The 17,001-nt window shown below is 42.5% G+C and overlaps 1 protein-coding gene across 5 annotated transcripts in view; it reads left to right on the top strand.

Annotated features, from left to right (window-relative positions):
• The first annotated feature begins 1,432 nt into the window (after positions 1 to 1,432).
• LOC148036855 (ALA-interacting subunit 5-like) overlaps positions 1,433 to 17,001 on the top strand; it is a 43,548-nt gene continuing 27,979 nt past the window's right edge. The window contains exons 1-2 of one of the 5 annotated variants that reach the window (XM_087675779.1): positions 1,434 to 1,816; positions 1,915 to 1,998. Coding sequence is in view for 1 of the 5 variants with exons in the window: in XM_087675775.1 (XP_087531901.1) it covers positions 1,711 to 1,816 (106 nt within the window). In the remaining 4 variants the exon portion in view is untranslated. Of the gene's footprint in view, positions 1,817 to 1,914; positions 2,020 to 17,001 lie in introns of all 5 variants that reach the window. The other 4 variants (XM_087675778.1, XM_087675776.1, XM_087675777.1 and 1 more) reach the window with 4 other exon arrangements.

The raw sequence follows: 17,001 nt of genomic DNA, 5'->3' as shown, positions 1-17,001 counted from the left end.
CGACTTCTCGCACAAAGAATCCACTTTGTGTATGAGCCCCGGTAATAAAAGTTTACGGAATCCACCGTAAAATCTCACGGAATCCATCGTGTAATATGCCTCCTGGCATCATTAGGAAATCTATCCTGAGTCACATAGGAGTTTGGGTGGTCCCTAGGAGCCTAAGAGTTTACCAACCAGAACCCCTTGGCACCCTTAACTCCTCTTGCTTAGGGACTTTCTACAAAGTGACCTCTCGTCATCGGGGTCCAAAAACTCTTTGAGAATGACAATCTATTTTTCACTTGAAAAGGGATCCACAACTAGCCTTGGGAGAGGTCTAGCATGCTTTTCTTTTTATCCTGTCGCAAACTTAGTGTATTAGGATTTTTGATTATTCAATCAATTTTCTATGTGGTGTATTAGGTCAAACTTGTATGCATTGTTACAAGCACAATCAATTTCTTTCAAGCAATATTTTTAACAAATAGAGAGGCAATTGAGCGAGATCTTAACTTAGTGGGAACTCCTTCTGACTTTGGATTTGATTTTTTAGTTTTTTCCCTTTTAAACTTCAATTTACCTTCCTCCCTTAGGTCATTTCCTTAGTTGTTGGTTTTATTTGCGATCTTTCATTCATAATTCTTGTCAAGGTTTGGCCATTAACCTAACTAAGAATCTAGACAATAATCTTGATCATCTATTTAATTATCCTAATTTGCTTAAGTACCAAGATAAAGCTATTTTTTCTATATTTATAAGTACTAAGGAAATAATTTTTTATATTTGAGAATTTTGTAAGTGCAAAAAAGAAATATATTTGATACAAATTTCACCCCCCTTTACAACTCTCTCTCTCTCTCTCTCTCTCTCTCTCTCTCTCTCTCTCTTTGTTTGCAACAACTCTAGCGAGTGGTGAATAGGAAGTTAACCCAAGCCTTAGGCTTACACTAAGCTTTATAGCTTTGGTTGACTATCGTGTAGTAATTGTGCGGTCTCTCTAGCAACTTGTATGGTTCAATCATGCATGTGGGGATTAACACGCAATGGTAGGCTTGATGATGCTCGCAATGTACTCGAGAAAGGTGATGATTTGTGAAGATTTCGAGGTGCAGTTTGTTGGTGGGATGACTTCGTTATCTTCTCCTATTGTTTTTTCCTTTTTCTATTAAGGTTACTTTATTCCTCTCACTCCTCTCCCCTAAGCCTTGTTTGCATGGTTTGGGATGTTTGTTACAAGGAGCATCAGTAGCGGGCCGGGGCAATGGACAAGAGAGGCTCCTAGAGCTTGGGCAGCTCTTGGTCTAACGCCATAATGAACTTGTGAAAATTCTTTCTGATTAATTTATATTTTGCCCTTTCGCGTGTAAATTGAAGGCTTTTTGCATTTAAAACGGTTCTCGTGAACGCTTTTTTGATTGACAGTGCTTTGGGCAATTACGGCGGGTCAACGGTCAAACTTTTCAAAGGCTAGCCGCTTCGAGCGCATTGTGCAAGGCGCAGCGCAGGAGAGGCAAGAGTCTTGCGTAAGGGATTCCTTGTTTCGTGCGTGCGTTTTTCTTGTCCAGACTCCAGGTCTTTTTTTGAAGCACTGCATCTGCACCTCCATCTTCGACGGCTATTTCTATCTGTTGATCTGAGAGGTCTTTACAGAGAGAGAGAGAGAGAGAGAGAGAGAGAGAGAGAGAGAGAGAGAGAGAGAGACCCAGCTGCTTTGATATATCCCTCTCCATGACTACCGATTCGGCCAGCACCTCGCGAGCTCCGGCAGATGAGGGCCCCTCTTCTTCTTCTTCGTCATCATTGCCACCGGATAAGAAGTCCAAGAGACCACCAGGTTCGTCTCTGTCTCAGAACAAGGCTGAACTAACTCCTCAGTGTGCAAACATTAAGTGTCAATGATCATGTGTGGGATTTCTGTGTACTTTTTCATAGGGGACGTCTAAGTTGTGAAAGGTCCGGAACATCTCCGGCTACTCAGAAGTCGATTTGAAGCATGAACAGTACCTTATAATGAGAGTCAGTGGACATTTTTTTTGAGTATGTTTTTTTAAAGGCCCAGGCCACAGGCTACTCCTGCATTGTGAAGGCACTGTCCTAACACTCGGATTTTGGGATATAAATCTGCTGAGTAGGAGAAATATAGCGACAATGGGAGTTTTTTTTAGGAGTCTTGGCATGTAGCAGTTTCCCATGAGACATGTAACACAAGATTGCTAATCTGGGGTCTTTGCAAGCTTTTACATGTTGCTGGCATTGCAGTATTACAATAAGGACCTGAATAGGGGTATCTCTTGTTATGTGAGAGATGTGCAGCAGAGTATTTGTTGCCAAGATAGCAATCATAACCAATGTGTGTGGCTGCAACATGTGGGAATGAGTACATGCATTCTTGTTGTAGCTGCTTACTTTACTCACTTAAACACACAGCCATGAGGAGGTAACTGTTATTGATCCTTTCCTCTAGGTACCAAGGGTTGTAGCTGAAATTGTACAAGAAAGCATGTTTTCTGATTTCAATGGTAAATGAAAGGCAAAATGTATGCATTTATATGGAGAATCTTGTGGATAAATTATTGCTAGTGCAGATGATTATGGACCACAGGGATCCTACTTGCATTTGAAACAAGATAGGCATGCTAGAGGAGCTAGAGTCCATTGAGTGGAATCAAACTTGGGAGTGGATTTCCACGAAGAAGATGATTGGTTACAAAATCCAGATGGGTTTATAAGATTAGATATAGAGTTGTGGGGCCTTGGTACAAAGTAGACTTTTTGCCAAGTCTTTTGCTTAGAAGGCAGGATTGGGCTATCCAAAGACCTTTTCATGATAGAAGTGGAAAATGTCCGAAACATCACTTGGGAGGACATGAAATGCTGAATCATAAGGAGATGGGCATGAAACATGCTTTCCCAGCCAAAACATTTCCACTTTGGGGAAATTGTTGCCGCACACCCATACAAAATGCCACAAGGATTGCTTGCTACATGGATGCTCTCCACCCACATCTCCACACACCACATAGAACATAACTAGGTTGACATATGCAGCTCAATAAAGGAGTTTGAAGTTCTATATGTAGTTCTTGCATGTTTGTTATGTAGCAGTTTTATTGATGGTGTTTAGACATGTGTCGTGTTTTGAAGCGAAGTACGTTTGTAGATAAGTTTTTGCGTTGTTTAAATACATGGAGGATGTCGAAAGGAGAATATGTATGTATATGTAGTTTGAGTCACTGATCATGATTTTGAACATTCACATTTCTTTTGGTCGTAGGCGCCATGGCCAAGTGGGAATAAGAACGGAAACACTGCATTTTCCAAGGTGATATCTAGGCAGGGTGAGGTTCTTGCAGGCACGCTGTCTGTCTTGAATGTTGTTGTTCTTTCAACAAGATGGTTATTATTCTGTAATATGATGCATCTGAACTCGTGTTGATCGGCTCTTTGAAATGCCTATCGTCGGCTTGGCTCGACTATATTTTCGAGCAAACTATACCATTTTTCATTCTCGTGATCTACTTGGAGCATTGGGTTCCGGTGAGTCAGTAGCCTTGTGTATCCTGCATCCGTGGGAAGCAGACTCATAATGTGGCTTTTGGCCGGAGTCTATGTCTCTCATCAAACCATTTCTTCTTTTGAAACCTGGTTGTCTTTAACTTCTCCATTGTTATCCTAATATCTTTTGGCCTTCTTTCCAACTGCCTTATGCGTAGAACCAACTTCTCTTTATTCAACCCCTTTTCTCAAGGTATCACACTCCATGTAACAACCATCTCTTCTATTGGCATGATGGGCTTTTGACCATACATCAATTCAGTTGGCATATATCCCGTGACAACACTATGAGTTGTTCTATCAACTCACAAAGCATATAGGAGCAGCCATGACCACTCTTTCATCTTTCCTCCACATGACTTGGCCAAGTCTTAATGATAGTCACATATCCATGTTCACTTTTGCCATTGCCTTCTAGATTATAAGATGAAGTAAGAGCTAGCTTTATCCCCAAGTGAGAGAAGGACTCTTGAGCTTCATCTGCATCCAATTCATCCCTATTTGTTGTTATTTTGCCAGCACATCCATATCGATAGAAAATCTCTTCCAAGAGAAATGTATACACTTCCCAAGTAGTCTTTGTTCTAAGTGCTTTCTCTTCTACTTGATTCGTGAAGTCTTCACATGCAAGCATGAGGTACTACATTTGTCATAAACTTGTAGGGATGGTAACTAAATCCACGACCCATTTAAAATGAAAAGATAAGGGATAAGTTGGTTGCAACCATTAAAAAAAGGAACGGGGGGATGTAACGGGGTTGGGGACGGGGGTTGGCCAAAACACCAAGGAACGGGGATTGGGGGGAGGGAATGGCATATTTAAAAAATGCATTTTCACATATAAAACAGTTTTCAGCTCATCACATTGGACTCTACTACAATGAAATATATAAACAAGCACAGTTTGAGCTTTAAAACATTGAATTTTATTAGCATATCACATAACGAACATGAGATGAACAAATGACAAATACAAACCGTATGGATAAACTTTAACAATCAATGTATTACAAAAGAGCATGCGCCCAAACTCCATTGTGACCTATCATTGTTTATGTGACATGAAAGCTTAAGAGTTTAAACTTCAAAGATAGGAACTAAAAATAAATGTTTAAGGAGAAAATAAATAAGTGAACATTGAGTGGTAAAAGACCAAAGACTAAAGTAGCTTTATCATTTATAACATCATGTAGGCCCTAGGGCATAGGTAGCAGAGCCAGCTGGCTGCTAGGCTGTAATCAACCATAAAGCAATATACAAAATGAACTTTAGCATTGAATTAGCCAAAATCTAAAGGAAATTATCATCATTTGCAACCAAATGAGCATCTACAAGCTGTGGCAATAGGTCATGACATCATATAGGCAGCTAACAGCTGGATACCAAGCTATAACCAACCATAAACCAACATAAAAAATGAACTCTAGCAAGGAATAAGACCAAATCAAGAGGGAATCAGCATCATCTCTAGCAAAACGCGCATCTACAGCTCTTGAAGTGCTAGTCTCATGATCATGGATGCCATGCATAGTCTCCATAAAATGAGTATCTTCCTCCTTTTACTCCATCTCCCACTGGGTAAATGGATCGGCTTGTCATGTAACACTTCTGCAAAGCATTCTCAAGTTGGCACTAACAAAGATCAAATCATTTACTTTTTCTACTTCAAGGCGATTCCTCTTCTTTGAAGCAATATGATTGTAGGTGCTTCATAATTACTCCAAGCAAGAGGAGCTCATTACTTGACTCAAGATACGAATAATCAACTTCTGCAACTCTGGCCCATTTGATAAAAAATCCTTCCATCACAAAGGTGCCCCAACCCTGCATCGGGCATGAAGAGCATCTGTACAGCCATAAGAGTTTTTTGCTCTCCTATAGAGAGCAAGCTGATTTCTAATTTTGTGCCTAGTGTCAACATCAGGCACCATGCGCTCAAGAATTTGCCTCCAATGGAGATTGACCTCAGTATCATTTTCTTGATCCTTACCCTGAAACTGAGGGTCCAAAACAAATGCAGTTGAATGCAGAGGTGAGCTATAGGCATTCCATCTCTCAATACACAAATCATGTATCACTTCATATTGCTCAGCATCAGGCACTAAATCTTTTAACTTCTCAGTCATCCTATCCATTGCCTTGTATACTTTGTCAATACATGGCTGCATACCATCAACTAGTCTCAACAATTGTATAATAGGCATAACCATTGCATCAAATTTTTTTACATTATCCCAAAATTCATTGCTTTGCATATCATGCCCACGGGAGTGACTGCCAATGAAGAAGTACTAAACTCATCACTGACAAACAACTGTCTCGTTGCACCCATGCACTCTCTGAGGTGTCTCAACATCAAAAAGTTATAGGCAAACCGTGTGTTTGAATACTTTAACTTTTTCTTGACCTTTTTGTAAACTCATAGCGAAGGTATTGGTGATTTAAAATAAAAATAACCATTTGATTTGCATCATGTGTCACGGGATGGATCCATGATAACTCACCAATATCCTTCAAAAGGTTATTCAAGCAATGCGCCATGCAATAAGAAAATGTGATATGCTTATACACTCCTTGAATAATGGCACGTGCTTCGGTATTTGTGGGCTCACCATCAACCACAAAACCAACCACCAAATGTGGCCCAACAATCTCAATGGTAGAGATTCACTTTGCGCTGCAAGTTGATTTGCAGACTTCCCAGTCCCTGAAGCATCATGGGATGACATAAAATACATCTCCCCTTGAGAGTAAGCTACAATGCCATGGATAGATCTCTTTCTCGTGTCACTTCACCCATCAACAATAAGCGTGATACCATTTTTCTCCCAATCTCTCTTTATGTTTTCTGTAGCTTGCTCCACAACACGCCTTTCCTTATCGAGCAAGGTAGTGCGTAAAGTCTCAGAAGAGGGGGGCACATAGTTAGGCCCATACTCTCCAACCTTCTTCAACATGGCTCTAAAGTACTCTGACCTAGGGATATAAAACAATAAACACAATAATTATCATAATGACATAATTTTACAATAAGCTCTTATAAGTTTATATTATATAAGTTATAACTAAGTTATACAATTAAAAATTATATTATTTGAGGAAAAAAATGTAAATAATAAAGACTTGAGCATATCAATTTGTCAAGACTTAAAACCTGGCCGTATGAAATGCAATATGGTCGTGGTAGAAGAAACGAGCCACTGTTGAATTTGTCTCCTCTTTTTTGATTGGGTCCCGACTTCCCTCGAGAGTAGTTTGGCATCTAATGGTCGAGGACGAAGGCACTGATGGTGAATATGGACTTAATCTGATGACTCCATGTGGTGTGTATGCCACACTTGCTATTGTAGATGAAGCTCTAGGCCTATCAGTTGTTGCTATTGCTGTTGCTGCCGCAAGTGTAGCTGGATCGATTGCCACTTGTGTATGCCTCAATGTAAATAGAGCCTCCTTTCTAGCCACATGATCTAGAAGCTCAATTCTCTTGTCCGGCATGACATTAGGACAAAATTGCACTTTTAATCTTGGCTCATGGAATAAATAGTTCCTTATTTTATTTGCGCCACTCATATGCTAGTATGGACACAGCTTGCATGACCAAGGGCGTGATCCGTCTCTGCTTGATGGGCGTTTAGCATTTACCTCATCCCACTACGACCATGTGTCGGAGCATCTGCCTCTTCCTCGAATCCTCTGACCCGTTAGTGAAGAAGCCATGTAGAGATGAGTGTTGTGCAAAACAAGGTGCTAGCAGAATACACATGCAAGTATGGGTTCCGGAAAGCAATTGGTTGCTAGTTGCTTAGTTGCTCATTGCGGAACCCGGGTGCCCGATGCAGGGAGCAAGAAGGAAAAGAAGATGATCAGTGATGTTAGATGATGATGATGATAATGAAGAAGAGGAGGCGGAGGAGACAAGTGAGAAAGAAGAAGAAGAAGAAGAAGAAGAAGGGTCGAGGCACAAGCGGGCTGTGGGGAGGGTTGCGGGGAGTCGAGACGAGTAGGAGCTAGAGGCTGGAGCACGTGTTAGAGGAGCTGAAAGGGAGGTGGGAGTTGCGTGAGGTAGGTGGGGAGGGAGATGCGAAAGACGGGGAAGAGAAGAAGGTCTGAAAGCGGGAAACAATGACTGTTTGTCTCCTGACAGTCTTGTCCTCGACAAGCAATTCGTCCCTGTGACTGGGGGACAACTGTTCCCCTTTGACACTCCTGAAAGGGGACGTCCCCTGTTCCGCCTCCACATCGTGCAAGACGTCCTGTCTTGGGACAACGTTTTGACATCCCAGGGGCTCAGGATGGGTGTCCCTTGTTACTATGCCAGTGACATACCAAGATCACAGAGGCGATGATTATCTAAGGGAGCCCAAGTGTTTACCCTAGAGAGGACAGTGTTAGAGTCATTCCTTGGACTGGCAGGCAGTGCCATGCAGGCAGGTGCCACGTGGCAGCAGTCGGACTGCATCAGTTGGTTGCAGCCGACCTGATCATTTATGGGCATTATTTTCAGCCTATAAATAGGCTGTGTTTCCAGCAGTCTTGGCATATTGTGTCTCACAAATTTCAGCTTGTAGGCTACGGAGATTGCTCTTGGGGCTGACAGAGATCGAGATCCTCGAGGTGGAGATATACACAAATATTCTCTTTGCACCCGTGTATAATTCTGCATCCTTTTACACCTACATCACTGCAGATTTTCTGCGTTTCACACACACACACACACACACACTCTCTCTCTCTCTCTGTGTTTACTCTTTGTCACGGTCATTCGCTTTCGCATTGCTTCACTCTGACATGGTATCAGAGCATTGAAGGACTGTGATCTAGGGTGGACCTATATGAAGAGGAGTTTTCAGCACGACACAAGGCTGCGTTTTCAAGTTCAAGTGCGAGTAGGTGGGCTGCGCATCAGAACAAGGCTGAGGCGAGTGCGGGCGTGTGAGAAAAGAGAAGATTTGCTGAAGCTGCTACCGTTTTTGCTGCTAGAGAAGGAAGAAGGCTGCGTTTTTGGCCTTCAAGTGCAGATTTTACCTTTTTATCACCTTGAGCGGGTGAAGAAGGAATGTAACAAGCGAATCTTAGTCCTAGCAAGCTGTATTTTCACAGTACAGGGGGCCACTTTTTGTGTTTTGTGTAGGCATTGTAGGAGAAGATGTCTTCTGAGGCTGAGATAGAGTTTTAGGTGATCATGGACCGGCCTACCGGCTCTTCCTTCAGATCAAAAGCTCAATGGTGAGAACTACCGCATTTGGCAGGTCATGATGCTTGCCATATTGGAGTCCTATGATTTGGCGGAGCTTGTTATGAAGGCTATCAATTGTTCTTCTTTGCGAGACGAGTTCAGACTCTCTTCCAGTTAGAAGGTAAAGTTGGCAAAGGCTTAGGCATATTGGGATAAACTCAATGCTCGCATTCGCTCGTTTTTCTCTCTCATGTACTACAGTTGTTCTCTCTCATACAGAGCATTCAATGGTGGCTAGGGAGATATGGCTAGAGTTGGATCAGATGTATAATTGGATGATTGTCATGAAGCGAGTTTCTTTGGAAGTGCAAATGAGGACTATGAGTGTCAACAAGTCATCATCCATGTGGGAGCATATCAACAAGCTAAGGCAACTTCAGATGCAAGTGCAAAATGCAGGGAAGGTGATCACTTTTGAAGACATGGCGATAACTATTCTTTCATAGCTACTGCCTCGCTTTAGTGGTTTTTATTCTGTCTTGATTACTTCAAGGCGGTTTGAGACTTTTCGGTGGGAAGAGTTGTTTCCTATGGTCTTAGACTAAGAGGAGCTACTGAAGGGAACCAATGCTTCGAAATCTGAAGCTTTGGTTGGTGAATCCTCTCAGAAGAAGGGGAAGGACCAAAAGAAGAAGAAGGAAGACAAATCTAAGAAGGACAAAGACAAGGAGTTTACTTGTCACATTTGTGGTAAAACAGGTTACTGGAAGAAGGATTGCCCCAACAAGGAGAAGAAGGAGAAATCTTCAAAGGAATCCGGAGTGGTGGCTGCTCCCTCATCAGTTGCTTTCCTCCATTTGGAGGTGGTTGAGGATTGGACCTTGCCAGCTTTTGATGCTACGTGGACGGCCCCATTTACTCAGGATTGCATTGTTGACAGTGGTGCCTCTAGGCACATGACTCCTTCTGCAGGTGTTAGTCACTTGTGGCCTTCTCATGGTCAGCTTCTTATTGACGATAGTTCGTCTATTCCTATTCAGGGATGGGGCAACATGCATCTTATTCTAGATGGGCGAGGTGGGCGAGGTGGTGCCCATGCATTTGAGGTACTTTATGTGCCAACTTTGGGGTATCATCTTTTATCGGTGCACAAGATTTGTGCCCTCGGCCTCTTGGTCGAATTTGATGTGGATTCTTTTCGGATTCTTGATCAAGGATCGAGAATGGTTCTTTCTTTAGGTTATGAGGAGAATGGAGTCTACAAGTTGCGGTCTTCTTCTGCCTTGACTTCTCTGATTCTTACCTCCCAAACTCAGTCCGAGCTTTGGCATGCTCTATTTGGTCATCTCAATTATGAATATCTTCGGAAGGCGTCTAAGGACCAGTTTGTTCGAGGTTTGCCGGATATTATGGTGAGTGAGCTGCCTTGTGTATTGTGTCTCACAGATTCAACCTTCAGATTGCGGAGATTGCTCTCGGGGCTGACGGAGATCGAGATCCTCGAGGTGGAGACATACACAAATATTCTCTCTGCACTCGTGTATAATTTTGCATCCTTATACAACATTCTTCACTGCAGATTTTTTGCGTTTCACTGTCTCTTTCTCTCTCTGTTCACTCTTTATCACAGTCATTTGCTTCCGCATTGCTTCACTCTCACAGACAGAGCACTAGAGAAAGAGTGCTTATTAGTTATCTAGTAGTCTACTAAGTCTTACAAAGGTGGATGAAAACACAATGGACCTTTAAAAAAAAAAGGACTCATGTTTTGTTTTTCAAAATATTTATCATTAAATGAGGTTTTTCAAAGAGGTTTTGGTTAATTTTATAATAGTGCCCAAAGGAAGATAGGGACGGTCAACCCTAGACCTTCACAAAACAAATAACACTAGCTCTACCATTACTGGGTGTCGATGATGATGAAGAAAATAGACCAAGTGTGGGTGAAGCAAATATGGGGGATATGTGGAGAGGCAAAAAAAAAGTATGGAAAGCAAGCTAGGCAAGCTAAGCAAGCAAGGGAGATTGCGTCTAAGAGACTACCATGTGCAATTCCATGAATTTGGTGGATCTAGAGTTAAGCACTCCAAAGATTGAAAAGGGATAAATGCATATAGATGCATGCTTACAAGAACAAAATGCTAGTGCATTGGAGTTATGCAAAAGACAATGTAGATGTGATCATGCTTATGCAAAATGCTATGCAATGGTGTTACTTGGAGAGTGCCCTCATAAGGGAATTGTTCACTTGCCAAAGTGCCCTTTTACAATCATGGTCATCTTGATGATGCGGATAAAGATACAAAGTACAAGATACGTGGTGTTTGAATCAAAAGTTGTAAACAACACCTTGCTAGCATCAAGAGAATAAAGTTGTCCCCTCTTAAATTTAAAGGGAAAGCTAGAGGGAAGCACCCTCTCCCCGTAAATCAGAAGTAGGGGAGGGTGGACCCAAGCCGATCCTATTAGCGATCATGTTTGTCATGCATTGTCATCTTTTGCATGCGAGCCTCAGTCTGAGTTAGATGAGGACTTTAGGAGCTCTGATTTGTCTATCACTTGTTTTGAGGAGGAGGTAGCTCATTCTAGAGCACTCACTTTATTGCGCTTCAGTGCATTTTCTCCTCCAGTAGGGGTTTTATGTGCATTTCTTGGGGCAGTTTTTGTATGTTTTAGTCTACCTCACCTACTGGACATTGTCAACCCTTTCCGGGATTTTTTTGAGCATTTTTGGCATTTTTACTAGCATTAAATGCTGGTTAGTCATATTTTTGGCCCCAAAATTTAGGTTGGTCAGTTTTTGGGATTTTTGGCTATTTATAGCCGTTTCCCACTTGGCAATCAGTCAGATTATCATATTCCCTCCCTTGGCAAGTGTACACTCTGACTCTGTTATCTTCCTCCGTCTTCGGTGCTGCCATCATCATTAGCCTGATTTGGTGCCCCTACTGACATTGTGGGCTGCGTGCAAGGATTGATCAGTCCTTCTTATGTATTCAGCATTTGTTCCTTGTTTAGTGCAGGTTTCTTTTCTTATTCTCTTGCATATTGTCTCTCTCTTCCTTTGCGTTCGAGTTTCTTCTTCCGTAGTGCACTCTCATATGGTATCAGAGCATGGTATTTGAGCGAGACAGTGTTCGTGAGGCCATCCACATCTGCGTTTGCTGAAAATGCAAGCTCCTAGTAGTTGGCGATTGCATCTGGTGCTCAAGTGCCACCATCTAGAGCCTATTGGGTGGAGGCGACTGTTTGTTGGCCAGACTACTACCTTCTGCAATCAAATACAACCTTTTAGGAGTGAGTGACAGCATTCACATCAGTGTTTTGGTGCTTTTGTATCCTTTGTGAGCAGTCGATAGTATTTTCGGCCTTAGGCGGATCTTCTACATGGATCTCGTTGTATCTTGTAGGTGATTCCTTATGTCATGGGGCTATCCATAGCCAAACACAACTTTTTGTAGGTGTTTTGCTGATATATACGAAGATGTCTTATTACCAGTTCTTTGCTCACTCAAAGGATGAGGTCTTTGTTCCTTCCTTTGAGAGACGGAGAGATTTTCGTGCTAGTTCACGTGACGACTGAAGGTCACCTAGCCCATTTGTACGAGATCCCTCTCCTCCTCGTTCTCTCCATATTTCATAGAAGCTTGTTATGCTGGCCTTCATATGCCTTTCATCGCACCCTCTATATAGGTGCCCATACTCCCTTCTTTGCCCAAAGAAGACCGGCTTGATGGTTCCAACTACTCACTTTGGTCGTGTAAGGTGGAGTGTGTCCTTGATACCTTCGATCTTTGGGAGTTTGTTACCTACCCTATTCCTTGTCCAGTGGAGGATCCTACCATTGTATCATCGATGGATCGTGCGGCCTTATGGGATCGGCCCAACTCAAGAGCTTGATATTTCCTTTTTATGATCTTACAGGATTTTGTCCTAGTGTATGTGTGCAAGTTGCGGAAAGTAGCAGAAGTGTGGACAAAGCTTGCTTTCGTGTACCATTAGAAAACATTTGCCCATTGGATTACTCTTGAGAAGAAATTACGGATGCTCGCTGTTGATGATTCTTCTTCCATGAAGGATCATATCAACAGGTTGGAGGACATAAGGGATGAGTTTGCGTCCCTTGGCAGGATGATGTCTTGAGAGGATATGGCCATGATTCTTTTGACTCAGTTGCCATCTCCTCGGTTCGATGTCTTCTACACCAACCTTCTTACATCGAGGACTGTGAGAGAAGCTTCTATGGGAGGAGCTTGCCTTGCTTGTTTTGGAGCATGATGAGTGTGCCAAAGAGGTAGCTAGTGGATTCACCTCCACCAAAACTTTTGTTGTAGGTTCGGGATAGGGGACGTAGAAGAAAGGGAAGTCACAGGCCAAAAGACAGGAGAGTTCTTCAAGTTCTTTGTTAGTAGTCATGTGTGACTTGTGTGGTCATCTCTTGCTTGTGAGCCTCAATTTGAGTTAGATGAGGACATTAGGGCTTTGATATTGTATTTGTCTATCGTTGTATGTATTTTAGACAGTTTAGATGGAGGGCTTAATGCATTTCTGTTTGTGCACTTTTGGCTATTTTTTAGGGGTTTGACCACAGCTAGGATTTCTATTTTTATTCGTCCATATATAGACGGCTTACTGTAGACAGCTTATAATTGCTGGAAACGCAAGCTTGATGATGACGCCGGGTGAGGAGGGTTGATGCCAAATGATGTAGGCTTTAAAATGCTAGGTGGAGATGGATGTAGAAGCCACGAACCGTAATGTCCTCCTTGTGGGGTGTGAATGATAGTGGAGAGGATGAAGAAAGGAGAGAAGAATATGGAAGAGAGTGACACAGTGTTAGAAAAAATGAATGTGTGGGATGAAGAATAAGGAAAGTCAGAGCTGTATTTATAGGCACATATTGTCTTTAGTGGTGCCTTAACTCTCTCAAGTGGCTCCCACTAAAGTCTCTTAGGTGATGCTTGGCTCTCTCAGGTGGTGGCCCGACACTAAATAATGATCCAAATAAAGCCTTTTTGGGACTATAAATGGAAACCAAAATAGGAATATAGTTGGGACAGTGTAATGAATGACTTGGTTTCTCAATAGTAAATTACTAAAGCATCGGCCCATTGACTGCCTTGATCGATATGTTTGCAAAATTATCTGATGAAGGTATAGACTCTAGGTGAATAGTGCCTAGCTCAACTTGCTCTCTGGTGAAGCGAAAATGTACGCCAACATGTTGTGTTTGAGGTGTAATAATCGTGTTACGAGCTAGTGCAATTGCACTCTAATTGTCGTAGTAGACGACAATCGGTGTAGTATATGGGAATTGAAGTATTGTCAGTAAGCTCTTCAGGTAGATGGCCTTGGTGGTACCATCAAAGAGAGCCTTGTATTTAGCTTCAGTAGTGGAAGTTGTCACCGTTTCCTGCTTATAATTGACCCAAGACATAGGAGCCGTGCTGGAGGTAAAGATGTAGTAGCCATCTAACGACTTGCAGGGTTGGGTGACCACATAGATAATTATGCTAGGTGAGGAGGGCTAACAACTTGAAGAAGATAGCTTGCAGGGCATGGACCACATACATCCGAATGAACAAGAGACAATGGCTTACCCATTCAGCTTGTTGTAGACAGCTTGAAACTATTGCAAACACAAGCCTTATGATGACGCTAGGTGAGGAGGGCTGACACCAAATGATGTAGGCTACAAAATGCTAAGTGGAGATGGATGTGGAAGCTACGAATTGTAATGTCCTCCTTGTGGGGTGTGAATGACGGTGGAGAGAATGGAGAAAGGAGAGAAGAATATGGAAGAGAGTGACAGAGTGTTAGAAAAAATTAATGTGTGGAATGAAGAATGAGGGAAGTCAGTGTTGTATTTATAGGCACATATTGTCTTGAGTAGTGCCTCAACTCTCTTGAGTGGCTTCCATTGAAGTCTCTTGGGTGGTGCCTTGGGTTTGTCGGGTGGTGCCCCTATACTAAATAATGATCCAAATAAAGCCTTTTGGTAGTATAAATGGAAATCTAAATAGGAACGAAATAGGAAAAATGTATTGAATGACTTGGTTTCTCAACAGTAGGTACTAATGCACCGCTTTGGTTAATATGTTTGCAAAATTTTTGATGAAGGTACAAACTCTAGGTGAATAGTGCCTAGCTCAACTTGCTCTTTGATGAAGAGAAAATGTATGCCAATATGTTGCAGATTGTGATAATGGGATTACGAGCTAGTGCAATGGCATTTTGATTGTCGTAGTAGATGATAGTGCAATATATGGGAATTGAAGCGCTGCCATCATAAGCTCCTTAGGTAGATGGACTTGGTGGTGCCATCAAAGAGAGTCCTATATTTAGCCTTAATAGTGGAAGTCGTCACTATCTCTCGCTTACAGATGACCCAAGAAATGGGAGTTGTGCCCAACGTAAAGTGTAATAGCCATGGGAACGTTAGGTATTAGGATCTCCTTGTTAGCAATCATGTGTGCCTTGTGTGGTTATCTCTTGCATGTGAGCCTCAGTCTGAGTTAGATAAGGACACTAGGAGCTTTGACATTGTATTTGTCTGTCATTTTGTGTGTTTTAAACACTTGAGATGGAGGGGCACATTAGTGCATTTCTTTTTGTGCACTTTTGGCTATTCTTAGGGGTTTGACCACATTTAGGGTTTTCCTTATTTTTCGCCTATATGTAGGCGGTTTGCCCTCTCACTTTCATTATCCATCATCGGTCCTTTGTGATTAGTTAGCCCTTCTCATTCTCTCATCCCCTTGCTACCATCTGATGAAAATGGTAGTACGTAGAGCTGTGTGTTGGGACAGACTGTTGTAGCCTTGTATCTTCAGTCATTGCAGTCACTTTGTTCTTTCTCTCTTCTGTGTTTTCTTTGTCTCCTTCTCTCCATGTTTACTCACATCTTTTGTTACTAACCTATGATGTTTTCTACACTAGTCTTCTCACTTCTTGTAGCCGGGAGACTCTTACTTGGGAAGAGCTAGTCCCATTGGTGCTTAAGTAGGATGTGCGTCACTGTGAGATAGATTCTTACGGAGCTTGTGCACACAACCATGCTTATGTGGTTTTATCTACAGGTGTAGGACAAGCTAAGCAGAAGAAAGGGAAGAGGTAGAAGTTGGAGTCATCTTTTGATTCTAATAGAGATTTTGTGGGGAAGTGTAGAGAATATCCCATGTGTCCTCATTGTGGGAAGACCTCGCATCCCGAGGAGAAGTGTTGGAGGATATGCCCTCACCTTTGTTCAGGAGCGAAGGGTGGATCTACATCGGAGCATTTGTCTATCTCTACTTTGTCACTTGCTATTACTACGGAGTACATGTTTCTACACATTTATTAGGCGGAGGAGCCTTCTTTGCTTGTCTCTTCTTTTGAGCAGTGTTGGCTCATTGCCAGTGGTGCATTGAGTCCTATGACTCCTCAAGGTGATTTGTTACAGGTTCTTTGTCCGTTAAGACGGTATCGTCAATGTTGGCGATATTTTTTCTATGTCTATTAGTAGTGTTGGCAACTTGCCTCTATTGTTTGGAGCTCCGTTGTTGAGGCCCTATATTTTCGTGACTTGGGCTTCCCTCTAGTCTATGGCCTTCCTAGACTCGAGACTCCCGTTGTCTTCACTGAGCTGGCCATCTTTATTAAGGATTCTTCTACAAGAGCCACTTTTGTGACACGTTGGTAGGAGAGGGGGAATATCTATGCTGCTGTATTCCCCTTCCTTTGTGTGGGGCCCTTCGAGGCATCTTTCTACAGCCACACTTGTTCCTGATGTTGCGCCCATTTTCCCACAGGTTCCATCCCATCCCCACCATCTCCTCTAGTGGTTCCCTTGTATCTCCCATCCCTTTCAAAGGGGGGCGATATTGGTGATACGGCTGTGGATTTCCTAGCCCTTTGTGTTTTAAAGGGGCTTCGTAGGATCGTGAGGAGTTTCTTTAGGGTTTCGAGTCTACTTTGGGCCTTTCTTTTATGTGGTTATCCCTTTTCTTTGTCATTGAGCCATCATTCCCTGTTGCTTGGCCCTTGGTCCCTGGTGTTTCTATGTAGCTAATGATGGTTTCGATAGTTCATTGCTATCATCTCATAGTTGGGTTAGAGGCTTGGCTCACCCATTCCCAACTGGATTTTTCAAGAGTGATTCATTCGAGGCCTTTGATTGAATGTTCATATGGAGAGGAAGTTTTGTTTCTTGATTAGCTTTCTTCATCGACGGACTATATCAGCATTGACATGTTAGCTAGTCATTTCCTGGACAGTGAGGATGGCAGTGCCACGTGAGCACCTGCAGT

The sequence above is a fragment of the Lygodium microphyllum genome, chromosome 4 (assembly GCF_053477565.2).
Source record: "Lygodium microphyllum isolate KBCC chromosome 4, Lygodium_microphyllum_v1.1.10, whole genome shotgun sequence".
NCBI lineage: Eukaryota > Viridiplantae > Streptophyta > Polypodiopsida > Schizaeales > Lygodiaceae > Lygodium > Lygodium microphyllum.
Note: the sequence above shows the minus strand (reverse complement) of the source record. Positions and strands in the feature narration are given on the sequence as shown.